At 43.0% G+C, this 20,047-nt stretch overlaps 2 protein-coding genes across 4 annotated transcripts in view; one reads left to right on the top strand and one right to left on the bottom strand.

Annotated features, from left to right (window-relative positions):
* The window catches only part of LOC308407635 (uncharacterized protein), a 3,663-nt gene extending 2,159 nt beyond the window's left edge, over window positions 1-1,504 (top strand). Inside the window, exon 6 of the mRNA XM_080899425.1 lies at window positions 874-1,504. Coding sequence (XP_080755551.1) covers window positions 874-1,014 — 141 coding nt within the window. The 3' untranslated portion in view covers window positions 1,015-1,504. The remainder of the gene's footprint in view (window positions 1-873) is intronic.
* Window positions 1,505-2,911: 1,407 nt separating this feature from the next.
* The window catches only part of LOC308407072 (PDZ domain-containing protein 4-like), a 52,097-nt gene continuing 34,961 nt past the window's right edge, over window positions 2,912-20,047 (bottom strand). For 2 of the 3 annotated variants that reach the window (XM_080898488.1, XM_080898489.1), the window contains exons 7-18: window positions 19,615-19,713; window positions 18,817-18,879; window positions 15,246-15,347; window positions 11,820-12,283; window positions 11,529-11,715; window positions 8,386-8,836; window positions 7,781-8,195; window positions 7,603-7,673; window positions 7,079-7,425; window positions 6,103-6,243; window positions 5,716-5,828; window positions 2,912-4,687 (exon numbers count right to left, since the gene is read on the bottom strand). In XM_080898488.1, coding sequence (XP_080754614.1) covers window positions 4,444-4,687; window positions 5,716-5,828; window positions 6,103-6,243; window positions 7,079-7,425; window positions 7,603-7,673; window positions 7,781-8,195; window positions 8,386-8,836; window positions 11,529-11,715; window positions 11,820-12,283; window positions 15,246-15,347; window positions 18,817-18,879; window positions 19,615-19,713 — 2,697 coding nt within the window. In that variant the 3' untranslated portion in view covers window positions 2,912-4,443. The remainder of the gene's footprint in view (window positions 4,688-5,715; window positions 5,829-6,102; window positions 6,244-7,078; window positions 7,426-7,602; window positions 7,674-7,780; window positions 8,196-8,385; window positions 8,837-11,528; window positions 11,716-11,819; window positions 12,284-15,245; window positions 15,348-18,816; window positions 18,880-19,614; window positions 19,714-20,047) is intronic. The other variant, XM_080898490.1, reaches the window with a different exon arrangement.

Genomic DNA, 20,047 nt, shown 5'->3' with positions numbered 1-20,047 from the left:
GTTTCACCATGAAAGCAACAGAACAAAGAGAAAAGCCGAGCTGGCAGCTCACCGTGCTGCCCGCGCATCATATCTCAGAGGGATGCCACGCCCGTGTAACTCACACATAGTTGTCACCACTAGATGGCAACACAAGCAGGATTATTTGAAGAGCTGGGCAGAGTTAAAGGAAACTTAAAGTTGTTAGGTGATGGCTGTGTGCGGACAGGGCTAGGACCCCAGATGCAGACTCCAGAGACAAACTTAAACCAAAACAGCTTTAATGCTGAACGCAAACATAACATAACTGGGAAAAACTCAAAATAAACTAACACCAGTGGACTGGCAAAACACACAGCAAAATAAACAGTAGATCACGACATGGACACAGAGAAACACAGGGCTTAAATACGCAGAGGGAGCAATCAGGGAATGAATAACAGGAGGGAAACACAGCTGGGGCAAATCAGGCCTAACGAGACCAGGGGAAGCAAAACCAGACACATTAACATCAGACATGGACTTCCAAAGTAAAACAGGAAACATAAACAGACTCACAGGCAAGCACTAAAACAAAGGGAACAGAGACGTGGGACCAGGGCAGACAGACACTGACTGGACGTGGAAATACAGCAGACAGGGAAGACAGCAACAAAGGAACACAGACAGAAAACCAAAACACTAAAACTCTAACCAAACCCCACCCAGAGGACCTTAACTAAGAAAAACCCGTAAAGCAAAGCTAGAATATAAAGAAATAACAAAATCAAATAACCAAAAACACAAAACACTGGGTCACCGACCCAGGAACCCTAACAAAAGTCTGTTTAAGTTTCATTTCAGTGGAAACATTCTCATCCAACAAACTTTTAAAACTGTTGTTTCTATTTTCAGATTGAACCTTACGAAAACTCCGTTTTTCACACACGTGAAGACGCCATCTACGAGAGCCTCGATCCAATCAGGAGTGACCAGGACACAACCTACTCGACACTCTTACACACTCACACGATTCACAAGGGGATTCAAGAGTGATTACAATTATCGGTGAAAAACGGATGTTTTATAAAGTTTTATACCCACGTGTATGATCACACGTCTTATAAAAATAAATAAATAAATAGAAGCTACATGTAGGTCATGGGCGTCAACCTGAGTTTGTGTTTGGGACACATGAGGAAGTGATATTCCTAAATACAATTTGGTCCACAGAAATGATCCAACACCCTCGTAAGCGTCAGCGCACCTGTTGGCACATTATGAAGTAATAGTGAGTTTGTGATTGGCCTCCTGTAACAAACACACTGGTGTGTGTACCGTCTGTGAAATGCGACTCTTACCTCACACTGAAATCGTTCCTTCTCTTACTGTGATTTTTTTACGTTTACTATGTTTATCTTTATTTTACTACTTTGTCCAGATTCTAAGCTTTCTTTCATGTTTTGATATTTTGAGTAGTATTACGTTCATTTTTATTTGATTTTATTATTTTAGTCTTAAGTCACCTTGACAAGGCTTCACATGCTGTCATTCATTACCCTGTATAATAAAAACTGTTGATTTAAAATCAAATTTCATTGACAGAAACAAACTGATTCTGAACTCGTCAGACAAAACAAATCAGCAAGTGACTCATATACAAGCAGGAAGGAGCGCACTGTCCTCAAAGACTAACACGCTCTTGTCTACGACGGTGTAAACGTGTAAGATGAAAAATGATTGAAAAATATCAAATATCAATGCTAAAATGTAAAAAAGCTTTAAAGTGAAATTGCATTTAACTGAATATTAAGCTCAATGCTTTTTCTAGACTATTTAATGTGGTATCAGTGTCTCTTGGGGCGTCACAGAGGGGAACTCTAACACCCACCTCAGCTCAAACATGTGAAAAGTGCTTCCACATCCACCCAGCAGGTGTCACTGTTGACCAATAATTTCCTCCTGACTTGTTCAGCATTTGGTGTGCGTCTATTATACACGCTCTAAAACTACATCCTTTACTTTGTTATGAATTTTACAGCATTTATAATATTTACAGCTTCTACAAAATGTGGATTTCAGGTTTTATTGTGATGGATGTGACGTGTGACGTCCACACTGTGAAAGTGTTCGCTTGGTTCGACAGAATATGATTTTCTTCACTCCCTGCACACATTCAGGTCCTTTGATAGAAGCACAAAGCTGACTGTGATCCTTTATTATCATATTTGGAAAATGGACCAGAACAACTGGGTACAGAGACCCAAAGGGTCATTAACAATTTAACAAAAACAACCGCAGAGAATAAAAAGTGGAACAAACTGGAGTTGTTTTGTGTCTCTTTCATCGTGGTGTCTCATAGATGTATGTTTGATTTATATTTAGCTGTAACTGAGGCTCCTAACAGTCACACAGAACATGGTGTTAATTAGGAAGCAATAAAGGCAAAGCAGCTAAAGTTAGGCTAGTCTTTTTAGTCACATCTTGATGATGTCACTGACTTCTATCTTCCTGCTTTTGTTTCACAAGAGAGACGATCTGACTGTGGACACGTCAAATACAAAGAGCTGTTCCCTAAATGGGCATTATTACCTCTGATAGGAGCCAAAATATCCAAAATGAGCATCACTCGGCCTGCTGATCAACATTTTTCATAATATATCCACAGACAGTATGAAGTACTGAGCACACTGATGCGGAGCTGCAGACTCTTACTACACAACCACACTGCAGTGACAAAGTGACAAAGGCTTTAACTTCTTGGTGGAAACTAAAAGAAATTCAAACGTGTCAGCAAAACTCTTTTACCTGTTTTTTCCTTAATCTTAGCAGCATTATTTCTTTAAGATTCATTACTAAAGTAAATACATTTCTGTCAGCTGATAAATTAAAACAAACAGATGTCCAAATATATCAAAGAAAGCAGGAAACACGTTTTATTTCTCATTTGCCTTTTTATTTTATTTGAACACTTTCACACCTCTCACTGCTAAGAATGTACTTTACAGCACTTTAAGAATGACATCCAATAATAGTCCAGTACATCATTTTCATGCATTCTCTGTTGAACACCTGCACAGCGTCCAGCACAACGACGGACCTGCAGCTCGCTCCTGCAGGATAAACAACACAATCTATAAAATTTATAAAATTTTAACAACAATATGAGACTCAACATTTAACATATATCAACCGTCAACATGAATAAACTGTTTACAAAAGTTATAACTTTAAAAGGTTTTCTGAGAAAGCGATTTACAAATGATGATCAGAAGACGGGTGTTGTGTAACGTAACCATGACAGCACAGATCACACAGCAGCTAGTAGTAGTATTGTAATCATATTTTACTCAGTATCAGTAAATGTTTGAGTAAATATGTATTGTCCTTAAACAGTGATGTCACTTCCTTCCTGGCGCTGCTTCACACGTGAGGAGTTCATGAAGGACCAAAACCTTTCAGATCCATGAATCTTTACAGTTTTTAGTGTTTGTTTTTTATCATTTTGTAATCATTTCATTCATATAGTTTGTTATTAAATGAATTACTTTATTTATTTTTTATGTATAAAGTCTTGGAATTTTCACTCCTATTTCTTTCCAAACTGATTTGTTTTGAATGAACAACAATACGTTTGTATAGATAAGTAGGCATGTCATATATCATACAGGGATAAATGTCGCTCATCCAATTGATGGTGGCAGGAATATTGTTCCTATTCGAGGGTCCACGGGGTCAGAAGCAGCGTCCACCCTGAACTGGCTGCCAGTTTATCACAGAGCGCTCTCACACCTGCGACCAGTGTGGAGGACAGACACAGCAAACATGAGGCTGACGGGGGGGGGGGGTCCAACCTAGAATCTGCTTCATGTTCAGTAGCAACACGGACAGAAAGAAATAATGAATGTGAAAGAAAACGTTCATGTTTTCCTTCCTTTATTTGTGATGTTTTCAGTTTCAATCCTCCATAAACGTCTTCTGGCCTGTTTTTCTCTTAAAATTACACTTATAGTCATTTTTTCTTGATGGAAAAGTCTTAGCATGAGCACAAATTTGCTATTCACAGAAAAATGTGTAATTAACAGCGATGTGACTGTGCACCTGGTTGAAGGACCAGGAGATCAAACCTGTGCTTTTTTTCAGACTGTCACAGCCGAGGCCAGAACAGGACGTTTCTGTTTCCTTTCGAGGCTCATGCGTCCTCACGTGTATCTCTAATGAGTTTGAAGTGACGTCAGAAAGTGAAGAGGATTGTTAGCTTCATTCTCTGTTTGCACTCATCTCCGTTCTTTCCTTTTCATGCTTGGAGGATTCCTCCTCTGAGGCCAAATGCTTCTGTTTTAAGTCTCTCCTCTTCTTATCCACCTTTGTTTATAATTCTTTAAGTTTCTCTCTTTCTGGTGTGTTCATGTTTTTAACTCCACAAAGAAAGAGCGTTGAGCTTCTAGGTCCACACTGTGTGTTTCCATGGTCTCCTTGTTGAGGTCACACAGTAGTGACAGACAGCAGAGGGTTGTAAATTTTCTTTCCCTCCGGTGACCTCGAGCCGTGAGCCAGCAGCTCCTGGATGGTGATCCAGTTGTCGAGAATGCGACGATTCCTCCTCTTTGTGATTTTCTTCTGGCTCAGCTGCAGGATGTTGCTGCTGGGGGAGTTATGCTGCACATTAAACTGGAGGCTCTGGGATAAATGGGGCTCTTCAGCGCCCCCTGTTGATGACAAAAGATCCCTGAAAATAAAAAGACTGTGATCAGTGCCTTCACGAACTTCACGTAATGAAGTAAATGTGTCATTTTCCTTCTTTTTCTCTATTTTGTTTTTGTGTAAACACTTTTTTAAGCCACTTGTGTACTGCACGATTGAGTCCTGTGGCTCTCACCAGTAGGTGGGAGCTGTTAAAATAAAATAAAAAAAAACTCAACATGCAGACACCTCAAACTTCTTTCTTTTCATACAACTGCACACATGAAGTTACTGTTTGAAGGGAATCCTGAGGAACTCGTCGGAGGGTCGGAGCCACAGATACGACATTTCAGCGCATAACAAAGTTACGCAACATTTAAAGCTACATATAAAATCAAAAAGCTGCACTGCAGTGTAATATCAGTATGTGTGTAATAGTACAATATGAATTATTCAGCGTGTTCATTACGTGTCCTCCTGTAATCTGCCGTCACTCATCAGTTGAGCACCGTGAGTTGGACCAATGAATTCAGACCTGTGATTTAAAAACATTGATTTGCAGCACCAGTGTCTCTATAATTATTTTGCGTAACGGGTTATTTACTTTGAAGGTATGTGAGGTTTCCGCTCTTCTCTCCTGACCTCTGACCCTTTAAAGGTCTGTGCTGACAGGATTTCACAGGTGATCTCAAGGATCTCGGGTCTGTAATGGCTCACTGACCCACAAAGAATTCACCGTTTTAGTGTCTGTATTTACAGAAAACCACGATGGCCGTTTGACTGATGGATTGTTGGTCCGGATTAACGAGGAGTTTGTCTTTGGGATGTTTTACGGATTTTCACACCAACTGTGCTGATGAATACAGAGGTGGGTAAACATGGCACAACGTTTTAAACATCAGTCAAAAGTAAATGTGTCATTTCACCACCATCATTTCTTCCGACAGACGACAGTTGAAAAGACTTCTGACAGTGATGAACTTCATACTCTGAGGATAAATGTGGCACCTTTTATGTTTGCATCTGTAATAATGACTGAACTTCTGGGGTGTCGTTGTAGATTTCGCCCCGTACCTGTCTCCTCTCATGTAGTCCAGGCGGCTCTGCATCATGAACTCTCTTCTTCTTCTGTACTCTCGAGCTCTCAGCAGCTGCTGCTTCCTCTCCTCTTTGCTCCAGTATCGACCCTGTGCAGAGGACAGAAACCAGTTTAAAGCTGGTTTAATGAGACTTTGTCATGTTTATTGGGCTCAGAAGCAAAATATAAGGGCTAAAGTACTTCTGTTTTATGTAAACTAGGATTTAATGACAGTTGAAAACGATGTCACAGCATGTTTGTGGCGATGAATCGAGATTTGCTCGTCAGAAAACAAGTAACGGCACATACTGGACATACTTTTTGTTTGAATCTCAGCTCTTTTAGTCCAACGACATGTTGTCATTAATGTTTGCAGACTCTACCTGTTTCATTTCACTGGCAGCGTCGTCGTCTGTCGTCATGCCGCTGCGTTCCTCGCGGATCTTCATGGCTCTGGCCTTCAGCAGACGATCTCTGACCGGCCGCTTGGCCACATAACGAGTCCCATCGCTGCGAATCTTTACCTGGACACGAAAAGAACACCTAGCATCTCATGTCAACGGAAGACCAGACATTTAAAGTTTCAGCTCTCTTTGAAATGTTTCTGTTGCTGCATGCTGCTGTTGGATCTCTTGCTTTTCTTCAGCCTTGAGTCTTTAAGCTGAATGTAGAAAGTTTATTTTCTATTGATTACGTAGCTCCAGTAGCTCAGTTGTCTTTAGCTGAAAATCATGTAAATCACTTGACATCATTTTCAGTGCTTTACAGTAGTGAACCATGTTAAACTGGGCCACAGAGGCTTCTGTATCATTTTGATGAACAACTAATTTCTTTTTTAGATTTTTTTGAATGTCCCGTCCAGCACTGTAGCAATCAAGTAGACCGTTACAGCTTTTGCTATACTGGTCCACTTGACTGACATATTTTATTTGACCTTTGTTATTATTTATTTTTATTGTTTTCATTTGGACTTATTACAATTAGAACAGAGAAGACAGGGGGAGGAGAGGTTGGGAAGAGAGTTAACAGAAGGAGAGCAAAAGAAAAATAGAGCAGAAGAAGGATGGAGAGAGAACAGACACTGACAACCTGCTTGATCACCTGCTGAGAGGGAAAAAAGAAACCACCAAAAAGAATAAAAACACAGCAGGGAAACAATTAATCTCTTTCCTGGTGATCATGATCAAAAACAACAATCTTGTAGTTGTTATTAAGGCCAGAGGGTTTTCTCAGACATCAAATGATGTCCAGCCTTGTAGGAGAGGAACCTGTGATGAGTCCCTTGATATGCTGGACTGGTCATTTTGCAGCTACTCCACCAGTTTATTCTTTTCCCTTCAGTGTTATTGCACCGTTTACCTTCCACTCCATGCGCTGTGGAGACGCGTTTGGTGATGAGTGAGTCAGTCCAAGAGGTAAGGCCAGTCCTAACCGTGAGGCACCTGCACGGTGGTCCTCCAGGCCACAGGGGGCGCTGTTCACACTCCTGGGGCTTGCCGGCCCACTGCTGCCTGTGGCTACCCCCCTCTCCTCCCCGTCTGCCCTGCCGCTGTCTCTCACTCGGTCCAGGGGGTCCACCAGACCCTCGGAGGGCAGGGTCATGCAGCTCTGATAGCGCTCTAACGGTTTGCTGTGTCTGTGCTGCCTCCGGGTGAAATAGGGGCTCGACTCTGCACTTCCACCTTCAGGCCTGTAGGGGGCTCCACCTGCAGTCATAGAAGTGATGGAAATGATCATCAAAAACCAGAAAGAAGTTTTAGACGTTACCCACAAACATCAGTTTAAAGGAAAGTGTTCTTTAGCTCATATGCTTGTTTCTTCATTATAAACCTGTGGAAAGGCTCTTAAAATGACCCCGATATGCTTACAGAGAAAGATTATACCTGCTCTGGAGCTCCGCCCTCCATCAGCCATACCCCTCCTAGAAGCTGACCCCGTTTCTCTGGTCAGAGATCTGATGAAGGCGAAATACATCAAAATATCCACTATTATTAAAACATATCACAAAGGTCAATATGCATATGGAAATAGAAAGAACGCTCATTGCAGCAAAACCAACACCTGAACTTTGAAGGCGTAGAGGGGGTGGAGCTTGAGCCATTTGCAAAGTTTCCATTGGAGGTTTCGTACTTCCTGTAGGTGCTCGGGGAGAAGGAGCAGCTGAGGTTTGAGTGACGCCGCTCTCTGTCTCGGTCCCTCCTGTGACATCGAGGCGTGAGGGGGGAGTTTAGAGGGGGGAGGCGACTGAGGGGGAGGAGCGGAGGTGGAGAGGTCATGCGTCTGCCTCCTTCATCTTCATCCTCCTGAAGAGGCGGGATCTGCTCGGTGCTGACCAATGGCGTGCTCCGGCAGCTTTCCCCTCCGGTGTTGTAGGCACTGGTGCTGTCTTTGTCATCCGATCGCTCGCGCTCCGGGAGTTCGTTGATGGCTGACAACTCGTGGTGATGAGGATCGTCATTATCCTCGTTATGCAAATCTATAAGTTCAGAAATAGAAATAAATGAACTGTTAAAAATCAAAACTGCTTTGCTTTGTCTAATGACACCAAAGTAAACTGGATACATAAATGATGGCTTGTTGTTTTATCACAGTTTTTTTTCCTAGTATAATTCTGTGTCATAATTCACATGTTTCCTAAAGACGTCCGGATGTTATATGTTTCCTACCCTGGTGCTGGTTGTTACCTCCTTCAGAGGGTCCTGGTCGGCCCGCTCCACCTGCCACCGTCTCCTCCTCCATCATCCAGGCTTTCAGACATCTCTCCCTGAGCTGCTGCATCTTTTGTGCTCGGAGAATGTTGCGGCACTTAAACTCCAGGTGGCGCAGCTCCTCCTCGATCAACGCCAACTCGTGCTCACTTGGCATCTCTTTGCTGTTCACGTCCACTAGCGATTCAGAAGCTGTGCCTTCAGCTTCCTCTGCTGCCTCGTCCCCCTCCTCTCGGCCTTTAACTTCTGCTTCAGTGGTTTCCTTTTCCAGCTCTCTCCGGCGTCTTTCCAAATGTCTCTCATACTGATATTTGATCTCTAACAGCTCTTGGTAACGCTGGCACTCTTCCTCCGTCAGGCCCGGCATCATCATGGTCATTGTCAGAGGCTGGTGATGGTGGTGGTAATGCTGCAGGTTGGACATGAGGTGTAACATCAGATAGAGCTCATTAACTATGATGGTGTGTAACCACAAATACATGTATTGACAATCAGCTTTTTTATTGACGATAAATATGAATAATGATTTCATATTTTCTGAGGATACCCAAAATACAAAGTCTGGGTTTGGGTCCTTTCAGTGCAAAATAATCTACCAGAAACATTTATTAGTATGTTTTTAAATACTAAATCAATGGTGTATCCAATGACAGATCTCAGGAAATGTTGCTGAGATGTGTTACATGTAGTTTGTCAGCTGCTTCACAACTTAAATGTCAGAGAAATGCTTCAGATGTTTCTGACATGACAGATAGAATTCCCTTCATAGCTGCATTATGGTTGGTAACACAGTACCATTATATCTGACAAGCACTGGTAGGTGTTTGCTTTTGCATTCCCATTTCAGTGGAAGTGTTGGTCCCATGGCTTGTTGCTATGAAACAACTCAAGAGTACCACTTCAGATAACAGCTTTGAGGGTTTCCTGGTGCAGCGTCACAGCTGAGCATGCAGTACATCCCACAGAGAGTCTGCCTGCATTATTAGGGACATCTTAAAGAAACATTTTATTATTCTGCAGTTTTTATAAATCTGTTTTCTTCCGCTTATACAACTCGGGGCCCAGCTACCATAGAGTGAGAGCACATCCTGGACAGGTTACCAGTCGGTCACAGAGTAGTCAGCCATTCACACTCACATTTTACACACATTCTTGACACATACAGTCAGTTTAAAATGAAACTAGTTAACCTAAACCCCAAAATGACTTTGCACTGTTGGAAACAACACACAGACTGGATTTGAACCCAGGACGTCCTTGCTGTAAGGCAAAAGTAACTGCTGTACCTCCATGCTGCTCATTTCATAATGCACCATAGAAATCCCAAAGCCAACAGTGCAGGAGTCCATCAGAGTACTCTGATCCATGTCAGTGGTACTCAGTTTCAAGCCCATTGTTTCCTGCAGAAGTATTTTACAAACACCTGACAAATGATCGTGGTCTCCAGGGTACACAGCAAATTCAAAAGTGTTAAATGTTTTGGTGTTAATAGTCTTCTTGCAAAAGTAGAGTTAATTTTACTCTAAGCAGAGTCACATTCTTTTAATGTAACTCTGAGGTGTAAAATGATAGTAGTTAAAATCGAGTGTTAAAAATGAGTGTTTCTCTGTCAAATCTGGAGGTGTTACAATGGAAACATTAACTCTTGACCTCTTAACTCTGAACTCCTACAGGGGCTATGACACCAACAGAGTAAATTGACAGACTCCGCCCCCAGCACGGCTCCAATCGAAGCTGAAGTGAAGCCGTTTCAGAACATTTTGCTCTACATATTTGAGTTGTTTGCCATGCTTGGTAAGTCATTTTTTCAAAGATTGTTTCAATTATTATCATGAGCTTTTACTTCTGTGGCTCTTTGGAGTTGAGACAAAGCTGTGTGAAAGGCATTAGCCATGTTGCTCGGTGATAGCATAACATTCTGTTTTAGCTAGCTGAAAGGTATTGTTTGCGGGCAAATACCACAGCCTTGAAAAAAAGCTTGCATGTGAATTTTCAGTCAAACTTTTGGTCAAATACACCTAAAACAATGTCTAGAATGTGAAATGTTGGTATAATGGTGCTACTTGAAGCCTGAAAACGATCGCCCATAAAAAAAAACGAGCAAACAGCAGTAGCTGACGTCCTGACTGGATTCTACGTTAGCATAGATCCCTCCAGAGTTTTGTGCACACGGTTTAGGTAAAAATTAAAAAGGTTGAGGTTTTACATTTAGTTCAGTATTACCTGTTGCCTGTGTCCTTGTCTTTTGGGAAAATACTTTACACAAGTAATGGCTCAAAGAGGATTCCTTTTTTTTTTTCTTTTACTGTGCTGCAATTGTTTACTGGATTATTTGTGCCGTTAATTAGTGTCAACTAATTTTTATTCGATCTCCGCACAGGATATGCTTGTGAAGATGGAATATGGGGGAGAGCAGAAGTGCGCTGAAGTTCCACAAAGGGATGAATGAAGGACATGCATATTGTATTGAAGAAATAAGTGATGAGAATGCTGTTATTTGCATTTACCATGTCAGACCTTTTGATAAACACAATTCTAATGAAAGTGAGAACATGTATACTGTTACATCTTTCAGAAAATGTTTTGAAATTGTGGTGCACAGTTCAGAATAAATGTTTTTCAAAAACCATTGCATCTTTTTAGTAAATGTTTATTTCCAAAAGAAATTTCTAGAAGTTCAGAACAGTAAAATTCCCGCTTTTTAGAATGAATTAGAAGATAACTCTTACGTAGTTAAACTAAAATACTCTTTGAGAGTTAATATATAAACTCTAAACACCAAGTGTTAAATTATCAACTCCAGACAGATTTGGTGTTTAACACTAAATCAGAGTTAACGTACCAACTCTCCAAAAAGAGTTAAATTAACACTCTCTGGTGTGGACCCATATAGACACTTTAATAGTGTTGAAATCAAATCCGACAGTGTTAATTTGGACATGCTGGATTTGCTGTGTAAGACAAACCGTCTGTGGCTGCACAGTTGTGCTGATGTATGTGACTGTTTTCAGACAAAGTGGATAGTACCAGGTTTGGAGCTTTTTATTTATTGACAATAAGTCAACAAAATGATCACCTAATAGGATTTGAATTTAGTATACCTTATGGTGGTGATGGTGGTGAGGACTGTACGCTGCTGCTGCTGTTCCTCCTCCAGCTCCCCAGTCCAGACCTGGGAGAGAGTCAGAGCTGAGCTGGAGATCGCGCAGATGGAGGAAAGGAGGGGTGACGTCTCCTCGACCATGCCCAGGGCTGGGACCGAGGCCAGGACTTGGTCTAGGACTTGGCCTGGGTACAGAAATATGAGCAGAAAAACACTTAAAGTCAAATTGTAGCTTGTGAGTTTGTCATTTTTTTCTTAATAATTTGAATAAACTTTCTTTCTCTGGTACCTGGGGCTGGGTCCAGGTCTGAACTTCCTGGTGCTGCCTGGTGTGTTGGTGGTGTTGGTGTTACAGGCACTGGTCTGATCACCCAGCAGGTCATGTTCAGATGTATCCTCATAGCGGGTGCTGTCATCTGTCCGACCCACCCCGCTGTCCAGCTCCTGGCTGTTGGACAGCAGAGGTGCCAAGTTCAGCAGAGGAGGGAGGGGGACCGGTGGCTCTTTGTCGTCCTTCTCTCCTCGCTCGCCGTCCTCTCCTTCTTCATCCTCTTCATCTTCCACCTCACCGTCTCTGCCTCCCCCTGCTCCTCCTAAAGGAAAGGATGACCTGCCTTCTCCTCCTTGGTGGAGGCGGTAGTAGCCAGTATTATGAGAGGAGTTGAGAGAGCATGAAATGTGTGGGTTTGAAGGAAAGTCTGCTCCCTCTAGAGTCAGTTCCATGTCCTCCTCTGGATCGATGGGGTTTTCATTCTGGAAGCAAAGAGACACAAGCCAGTCCAGGTGAAAATGAACTAAAGAGGTCAAGAGCCATGCTGCAGCGAGACAAATCCTTTTGTAACAGTTTCTCAGGTTAGGCAACGATTTTCAGCACAGCGTGTTAGCTCAGTGTGCAGACTGTAGCTGAGGGTTAACAGGAGCTGCACAGCGTCACACATCACTGAGTACAGAGAGCTAAAAGTTACATTTCCCCACTAGTGTCAGTACAACAGAGTAGAAACGTGCTGCCAGCTCCATTCTTGGGTTATAATGGGAGTATTCTGTGGGAGCTGCTGTAACAGGTTTGTTGTTGACAAGAAAAATGAATTCATGTGACTTTAATGTGCTTTATTGACGCTGCAGATTTCTTATTAGAGAGCTCATGCATCAGTGTTTCCTTATGAAATTGATTTTTTGACTTTGACTAATGTCAACATTGTACTGTCGTCTGTTAAAATCTGCACACAGTACTGATTTGTTGAGTGTGTGTGTGTGTGTGTGTGTGTGTGTGTGCGTGCGTGCATGTGTGTGTGTGCGTGTGTGTGTGTGTGTGTGTGTGTGCGTGTGTGTGTGTGTTTAAACCCTCACGCTTTCAGAGGCTTGGTTGTTTTGTCACTGTCTACATAAATTCACATTGTTAGCTAAAAACTATTAAATGAACACTGAAATGTGTTGTGGCCCAGCGACTTACTCAAAACCCACAGAAACCAGCTGGTTAGGAAGGCCACCTGAAGATGGTAAATATTTATAATGAGAGATATTTCAGAGCTCCTAAAGTCTAAAAATGTATTTTATGTGATTGGACTGAAGAGGGTCTAATCCACTATGAGCCTTTATTTACAAGAGCTTGGACTTTTTGTGAGCATCTTGACAGAAGGAATATTTCACCTTCATTTTCCTCTGTTGATCCATTTCTTCCCTTTTCAGCTCTGAAACCCACTTTTTTCCCCTCCTGTGGCATTTTACTAGTTTTTATAGGGATTTTCTTTGTTTTTATCATTTATTTTTATCTTTTTATTCATTTATTGATTTATTTTTATTCATTTTAAGAGGTGTGTTCATCTACTATTCTTTGTTTTATACAGTCATTATAAAAAGCTTTCATATTTGCACTGATGCCTGCGGCGTGTGACAGAGGCAAGAGGTAAATGGCCTGTATTTGTATAGCGCTTTTCTAGTCCCTAAGGACCCCAAAGCGCTTTACACAACCTGTCATCCACCCATTCATACACACATTCACACACTGGTGATGGCAGCTACAATGTAGCCACAGCCACCCTGGGGCGCACTGACAGAGGCGAGGCTGCCGGACACTGGCGCCACCGGGCCCTCTGACCACCACCAGTAGGCAACGGGTGAAGTGTCTTGCCCAAGGACACAACGACCGAGACTGTCCAAGCCGGGGCTCGAACCGGCAACCTTCCGATTACAAGGCGAACTCCCAACTCTAGAGCTCCTCATCTGCAGGAATGTGATGGTCAGTAACTGTAGTGCAGACGGCAGCATCCAGATGTTTTATTCTGATTAGACAGATGGGTGTCAGAACTAAAGCAGCCATAGTTTGTCCATTGAATAAAAGAAAATATTGCTTAGAATTTTCCAGAAAGATGAATCTTGTGTTTTGATCGTCTCTTTTCTTTGTCATATAAACTGGAGTCGGCTGTTATCAGTGGCTTTCTTAAACCTCACTCTGAACTTCCAACACTTTGAGCTTTTAGGTTTGTTGGACATGTGATCGTTTGTGCTGACAGCGTGTTGCTGTTTATTCCACAGTAGGAAGTGCGAAACAGGATGTTTGTGGATTCGAATGCTTTTATTGTTACGTAAGCTTTTTACATGATTTTACACACGAGTTACATGATGGTGGAATGAACTGCTGCATGCATGATATATGCAAAACATAAACGAAGACATGCAGATGTCATAAATGTGTGTGTTGGTAACTGAGTGACGGCTCACTCGTCTGGTTGATGTGAGTACACACACACACACTCTGTGAACATCATCCATAAGTATGTATGTGCAGGTGTGTTTGAGCTGACATGTGTGAATATGGTTGGCTGCCGTCCTTCCTCTGTCAGCAGATATGGACACACTGTGGGACCTGCTGTCATCCCAGAGACATTTATCATGGCTGTGTGTGTGTGTGTGTGTGTGTGTGTGTGTGTGTGTGTGTGTGTGTGTGTGTGTGTGTGTGTCCCAATGGCTGATACATTTACAGCTCAGTGATGATCAAAAGGAAACTAAAGGTTTTGCCTAATTCATGTGACCCTGAAACATTATATGGTGCATTTCATCATGATTGTAGCGAGACAGGAAAGGTCACCAGAGCTCCAGACTTAATATTTGAACAAAAAGATCAATTTACTGTCAACCCAGCTGTTGGGTTTCCATCTGCATTGGTCACAGACTGATGGATAGAAGCAGCAAACACATATTGTTCCTGTTGGAGGAAACCAGGACTGTAAGCACGCTGTGAACTAGAATATGATTTTTATGAAGGTTTCCTCTCATGTCGGCCACCCACAGCAGCACAAGTGACAGAAAGTAGGTTAGTAAACTGGGCTGCAGGCGAGCTGAGTGATGAAACAGGAGCGACAGTGTTCAACCTGAAGTTACAGAGCTCCTGTTCTGTTCCCGAAAAGGAAGGAAAGCACTGTCATTTATTTATTTACACACTGGTTGAATTAGGATTATTTTATTAACTATTGAGCAAATTCAGGTGGTTGAAGAGTCTGACTAGGATGCATTATGGACACAACACCAGGACAGACCGAGGAGGGACTGGCTAGATGATGAATCAAAGTTTGTAGGATTCATCCTCTGGGGACAATTTAGTGCCCTTTAGTGTTTTTAAACACAGTTAACAGGACCTTCATCAGTGTTAAAGAGGACTAGTATTCATCAGTAGAAGTATGTGCACTTCTTTAGGAGGCTGGTTGAATGGTGTTGCTACCTCTATGTCGGGCCTGGCCAGCAGCAGGGAGAAGTTGATGCTGTCCTCTCGGGTCAAAATGGCCACGGCTTCCTCCCTGTTCTGAATATCCACGCCGTTAATCTGGAAGAGAAGAGAGGAGTTATTTTAGAATCATTAGAAGGAATAAAAAAGGTAGCTGTCTTTTTTTTAAACTAGTCTTTTGTTAAATGTTTTCTTATTTTAAAATACCCACACTGGTGGATTTCCCACACTTGTAGGGAGACAGCACATCTGTTTTAAAGGGCCTTCCTCCCTGTGGGGATGGATGTCATGGGAACTGGTGCTTGCATCATCTGTCCACAGCAGGATTACCATGGTGATGGTGCTGCTGTTCTATTCTTATCACATCGCAGCTTTACCTTTAGCCCGACACTGTTTTCACAGGGTCGTGAGTCGGCGGGTTGAGAGTAGAAATGTCAGGAAGATAAATTTTATTCATATTTGGCTTTGACAGGCAAACTCTGAGAACAGTCAGATGTTAAAAGGCTTAATTAAACTTCCACTTAAGTCACCTCAGACAGTAAAGTGGTTGAGACTACTACTACTCAGTCTTTGTCACATGTAATGAATTTTGAATTTTGTATCTCTTTACATTTTTTTGGTGGAAAAATCCGAAATTTCACCCGTCCATCTGCAGCACTCATGTTCTCATGCTGTTTCTTGTTCTCTTAGGTTTAGAAATAATAGGAGGGAGGTATGGGGTCTTCACACACCCCCGTTCTATGCTAGCCATCGGGGCAGGGGGGCTGGGAGGAGATGTTAGCTGTCCGATTGGCCTCCCTGCTGCTGCGGAGCCTGGGACGGTCTGCTTGCCTCCACCCCGGGGTGAAGGGTAACATCTCTTGGGTCTGGGTTCTGTTTCCCCCTCTGGGGGCGAGGGTACCTGGACCCGGGGTATAGAGTATGTTTGGGGAGTGTGATTGTGTGTACATGTCCATTTATGTCAATCCTTACGTTGGGTGAGTGCTGAGTGTTTGTATATGTGTGCATGAGGGTGGGAATGCATGTTTGTGTCTGTGTCTGCCTGTTTGTCTGTGTCTATATGTCAGGTCGGGTCTTAGACTCCACCTCTCTGGGAACTCCCAGGCCCTCCAAGGCCTGTCTCCCCTCACCACACTCCCTGCCGGTGACTGATGCCCTTAGGGGTCGGTGCGTTGGTGGTTCTTGGTGTCCGGGGCTGGGCGCTCAGGTATGTACCGGCTCACTCCCGGTGGCTACCTGGAGGGGCCTGGCGCCTGTTGCTCGGTCAGGCCTCCTCCGGGGTGCGGGGGGCCCTCCCGCAGAGTGAACTGTGCCTGCGGCTCGGTTCACTCTGGCACAGCTGGCTGCTGGCAGAGCCGGCGGGCACGCCGGTGCAGGTCCCTCTAGCTTCTGCTCGGTGGCTCCTGGGTGACCCCTCGTCTGGGGATCCTCAGCCCTTCCCATGAGGGTGGCACGATGCCCCTCCGGTGGTCCTCCTTGGGCTCTCGCACTCTGGGGCCTCTGGATGTCTGGGGCCTGGATCTCCTCCATGCCTGCTTCATGCCCTGGGGGACAGGGCTATGGCGCCCTACATTCTCTTGCAGACCATTACATGGGGAAACCATTTGAATACAAGCGCTGATCCACACAGGTGTGCACACGGGTGTTCACTGCTCGTAGACTTAAATTACACCTTTCTTGGCTGCTACTTCAAAGCACATTGTGCGCTGATGGGCACGACAGTAGAAAACGTTAAAGGCAGGCTGTAAGCTCCCATCCAATCAGAAGGTACGGGGAATTCACTGTGCAGTATCACATATGAGGCTGTGGAGTTTGGGGGTTTCCCATGAAGAGGAAATCTAAATCAGCATTAAGGATTCAACAATGATAAGCAGACAGTAGCTTCAGTGTGAGGTTTTCATTAGTTAGCACTCCGTAAAGCATGAAGAACCACACACACGTGAAACGGATCAGCCACAGACTCCATGTGCTTAAAGCTCCTGCAGACGGCCCAACCTCACGGTAGCCTAACAGTGGTTGGTAAAGTAGTGACGGCAGCCTGGGCATCAATACGCCATCAAGCAGGTCGTTTTAAGCTCCGAGTTTGTAGGTGACGTGTTTGTGTTTTTTCTATTTATATCATTTTCATTTGACAGCTTTTCAGATTGCAGTGTCCTTCTCATTTCCTTTGTTGGTCTGCTCTTGTCCTGTAGTTCCTGTTTGTCCTGTTTTTTGATTCCCCTACTGCGAGTCCCGTTTTCACTTAAAGCACGAAGCTGTCCTCGCTCGTCTTCTCTGGGATCCTTCTTCCTGTTTTCACATTTCAAAACTTGACATCAGGCTTTCACACCTTCTTCTTTCTCCTTCCTGCATCATGTTGGCAGCAGGAGCTGACTGTTTGTTATTTAAGTCTATATTCACTCTGTAACAGATTACAAACAACGTCTAACTCAAATTTGGTTCCTTTTTAGTCTGGACTCGAGGTTAATTACCTTTATTTTACTGCGTCTCACCATCACTGTGTTTTAGAGCAGCTGTTTCATATGCACAGCGTTTCATGCACAAGAACTATTAGAATGAGATACATTAAGATTGACTGCCAGCTGTGTTATGCCAGTCTCTATTCTCTGACAAACAGAGAGGAACTGTTGGGGTGCCTGGGTCGTCGACCCAGAGTTCTGAGTGTTCATTATTAAATGACAAAGAAAGTCGCCTTGATGCGACTTTTGTTGTGATTTGGCGCTATGTAAATAAAATAGAATTGAATTATTATTGGACTTTGATTTTTGCTTTGTTTATCACTTCCAGTCGTTTGGTTTCTTTGTCACAGTTGTGTTTTCGGGTTCTGTTCTGTTGCTGTATCTCTGTGTCGGTCTACGTCTCTGTTCCCTCTGTTGCAGTGCCTGCCTGTGAGTCTGTGTTATGTTTCCTGTTTTACTTTGAAAGTCTGTGTCTCATGTTAATGTGTCTGGTTGTGCTTCCTTTGTCTCGTTAGGCCTGAGTTGCCCCAGCTGTTGTCCCTCCTGTTACCCTTTCCCTGATTGCTCCCTCTGTGTGTTTAAGCCCTGTGTTTCTCTGTGTCGCCATCTATCCTTATCTTGCTGTGTGTTCTGTTTGTGTAAGTTTACCTTGGAGTCTTAGTTTTGGTACCTTTTTGGAGTTCAGCATTAAAGCTGTATTTAAGTTCACCTTTTGTCTCCGAGTGTCTGCACACAGCCTTCAGGAGCAGCGGTGGAAGCGCAGGGTGACATGTTGTCTCCCCCACCATTTCTCTCTGGCAGTCTATTTTTAGGGAAGCAGTAACTGGGCTGCTGACAGCTCGCTCTGATTGGACAGAAGTGTCCCAGGGGTCGCAGGTATAAATTTACATAGTTCGATCTGAGTCTGTTTTAACCCTCACAGTCATTAAATCTGGGAGAGGACACGTTTGTGCTTTATTTCTGGAGGACGTGTTTTTGACTTACCTGAAGGACGAAACTCAAAATTTCAAATCAGTTAAAAACAACACCTGTGTTTATTAATAACTGTGCTCTGTAGAAAGTGTGGAAGTATTTCTTAATCACCTCCCTTTTGTTTTGAGTCTGCGTACCTGCAGTATTCGATCGCCCTCTCTGATGCGTCCGTTCTTGGCTGCGATGCTGTTTGGATTAACCTCGCATGAAAGTGAGAAGTGATACATTACCTCATAAGTTAGGAAAGAGATGCATTAATAATAAATTAATAAATACATGAGTAAGTCACTATAGGCTGGCATAATTAATAGAAATTAGGAGAGGCTGGTTCTAAGAAGTAATGAATGAAGTCATTAAATGGATGCATTAAATGAGCGGTAACACTGTAGAACACCGTGAATAAGGCGCAGGTACCCTGTACTTGCAGGCAGCAAGTCAGGTTTTGGCAGGAAACAATAAAATAATTACGCTGTTAGACCACATGTACCCTGTGATTATGCACAGTTTTGTTTTTAGTTTTACAGGAAACAATAAAATAATAACAAAAAAATAAAATTTTAAGTACTGGGTCATTTCATGGTAAATTTCCAGAAAATCAAGCAATATTTCCCCATTTTATATCTCATGTACCCTGTAAAATCATAAGTACAGGATACTAGAACCTTAGTCACTGCATAACACAAAGCACACCATAGAAACTACAGGATACTTACAGTGTACTTGTTTTATTGTTTTCTGCAAAAGCCTGACTTGCTGCCCTCAAACTGCACATAAGTACAGGGTACTTGCGCCTTATTCAAGGGTTGTGTTATAAAGTGTTACCAAATGATGTACAGAAAAACTACTAGAGAGTGAGTTTAGAGAGTGAATTAGTAAATGCACTAATGACTTTCAAATAAAGGGCTAAAAGAAGATAGGTTCCTGTCTCCTGTTACCTCCCCAACATAAATGCCAAGATCCTCCTCATCATCCGTCCTGTAGCAGACCGTCAGACCCAGCTTCTCCAGCTGGCTGGACTTGTACAGCTCCACCTCCTGCAGGAAACACAGGTAACACTGTTAGATGCTTCCTGGTGAGCCTCGCAGCTCTTCACGTAGCTTTGTTTGTTTGTTGATTCTGCAAGTGTGAAGCAGCTATTATCATGAATATTATCTGAGTGGCTCCCGTCTCCTTTACAGCTCAGTGTAAAGCTGAAACGGTCCAACATGAAAAATCTCACTGTTCTTTGTATCTGAACATTTGAAAAACCGTTGAGGCTCTCAGTCCATCCACTCTAACAGAGACCCAAATGCTTTTCTAAAGTTACTGACCCATAACCTGACACTTCACACAGACCTGATCAGATAAAGTTTGTGTTGTCTTTTCTTT

This window comes from Rhamphochromis sp. 'chilingali' (genome assembly GCF_963969265.1).
Source record: "Rhamphochromis sp. 'chilingali' genome assembly, chromosome: 12".
Taxonomy (NCBI): domain Eukaryota; kingdom Metazoa; phylum Chordata; class Actinopteri; order Cichliformes; family Cichlidae; genus Rhamphochromis; species Rhamphochromis sp. 'chilingali'.
The sequence above is the reverse complement of the archived record's forward strand: the minus strand, read 5'-3'. Positions and strand labels throughout refer to the sequence as shown.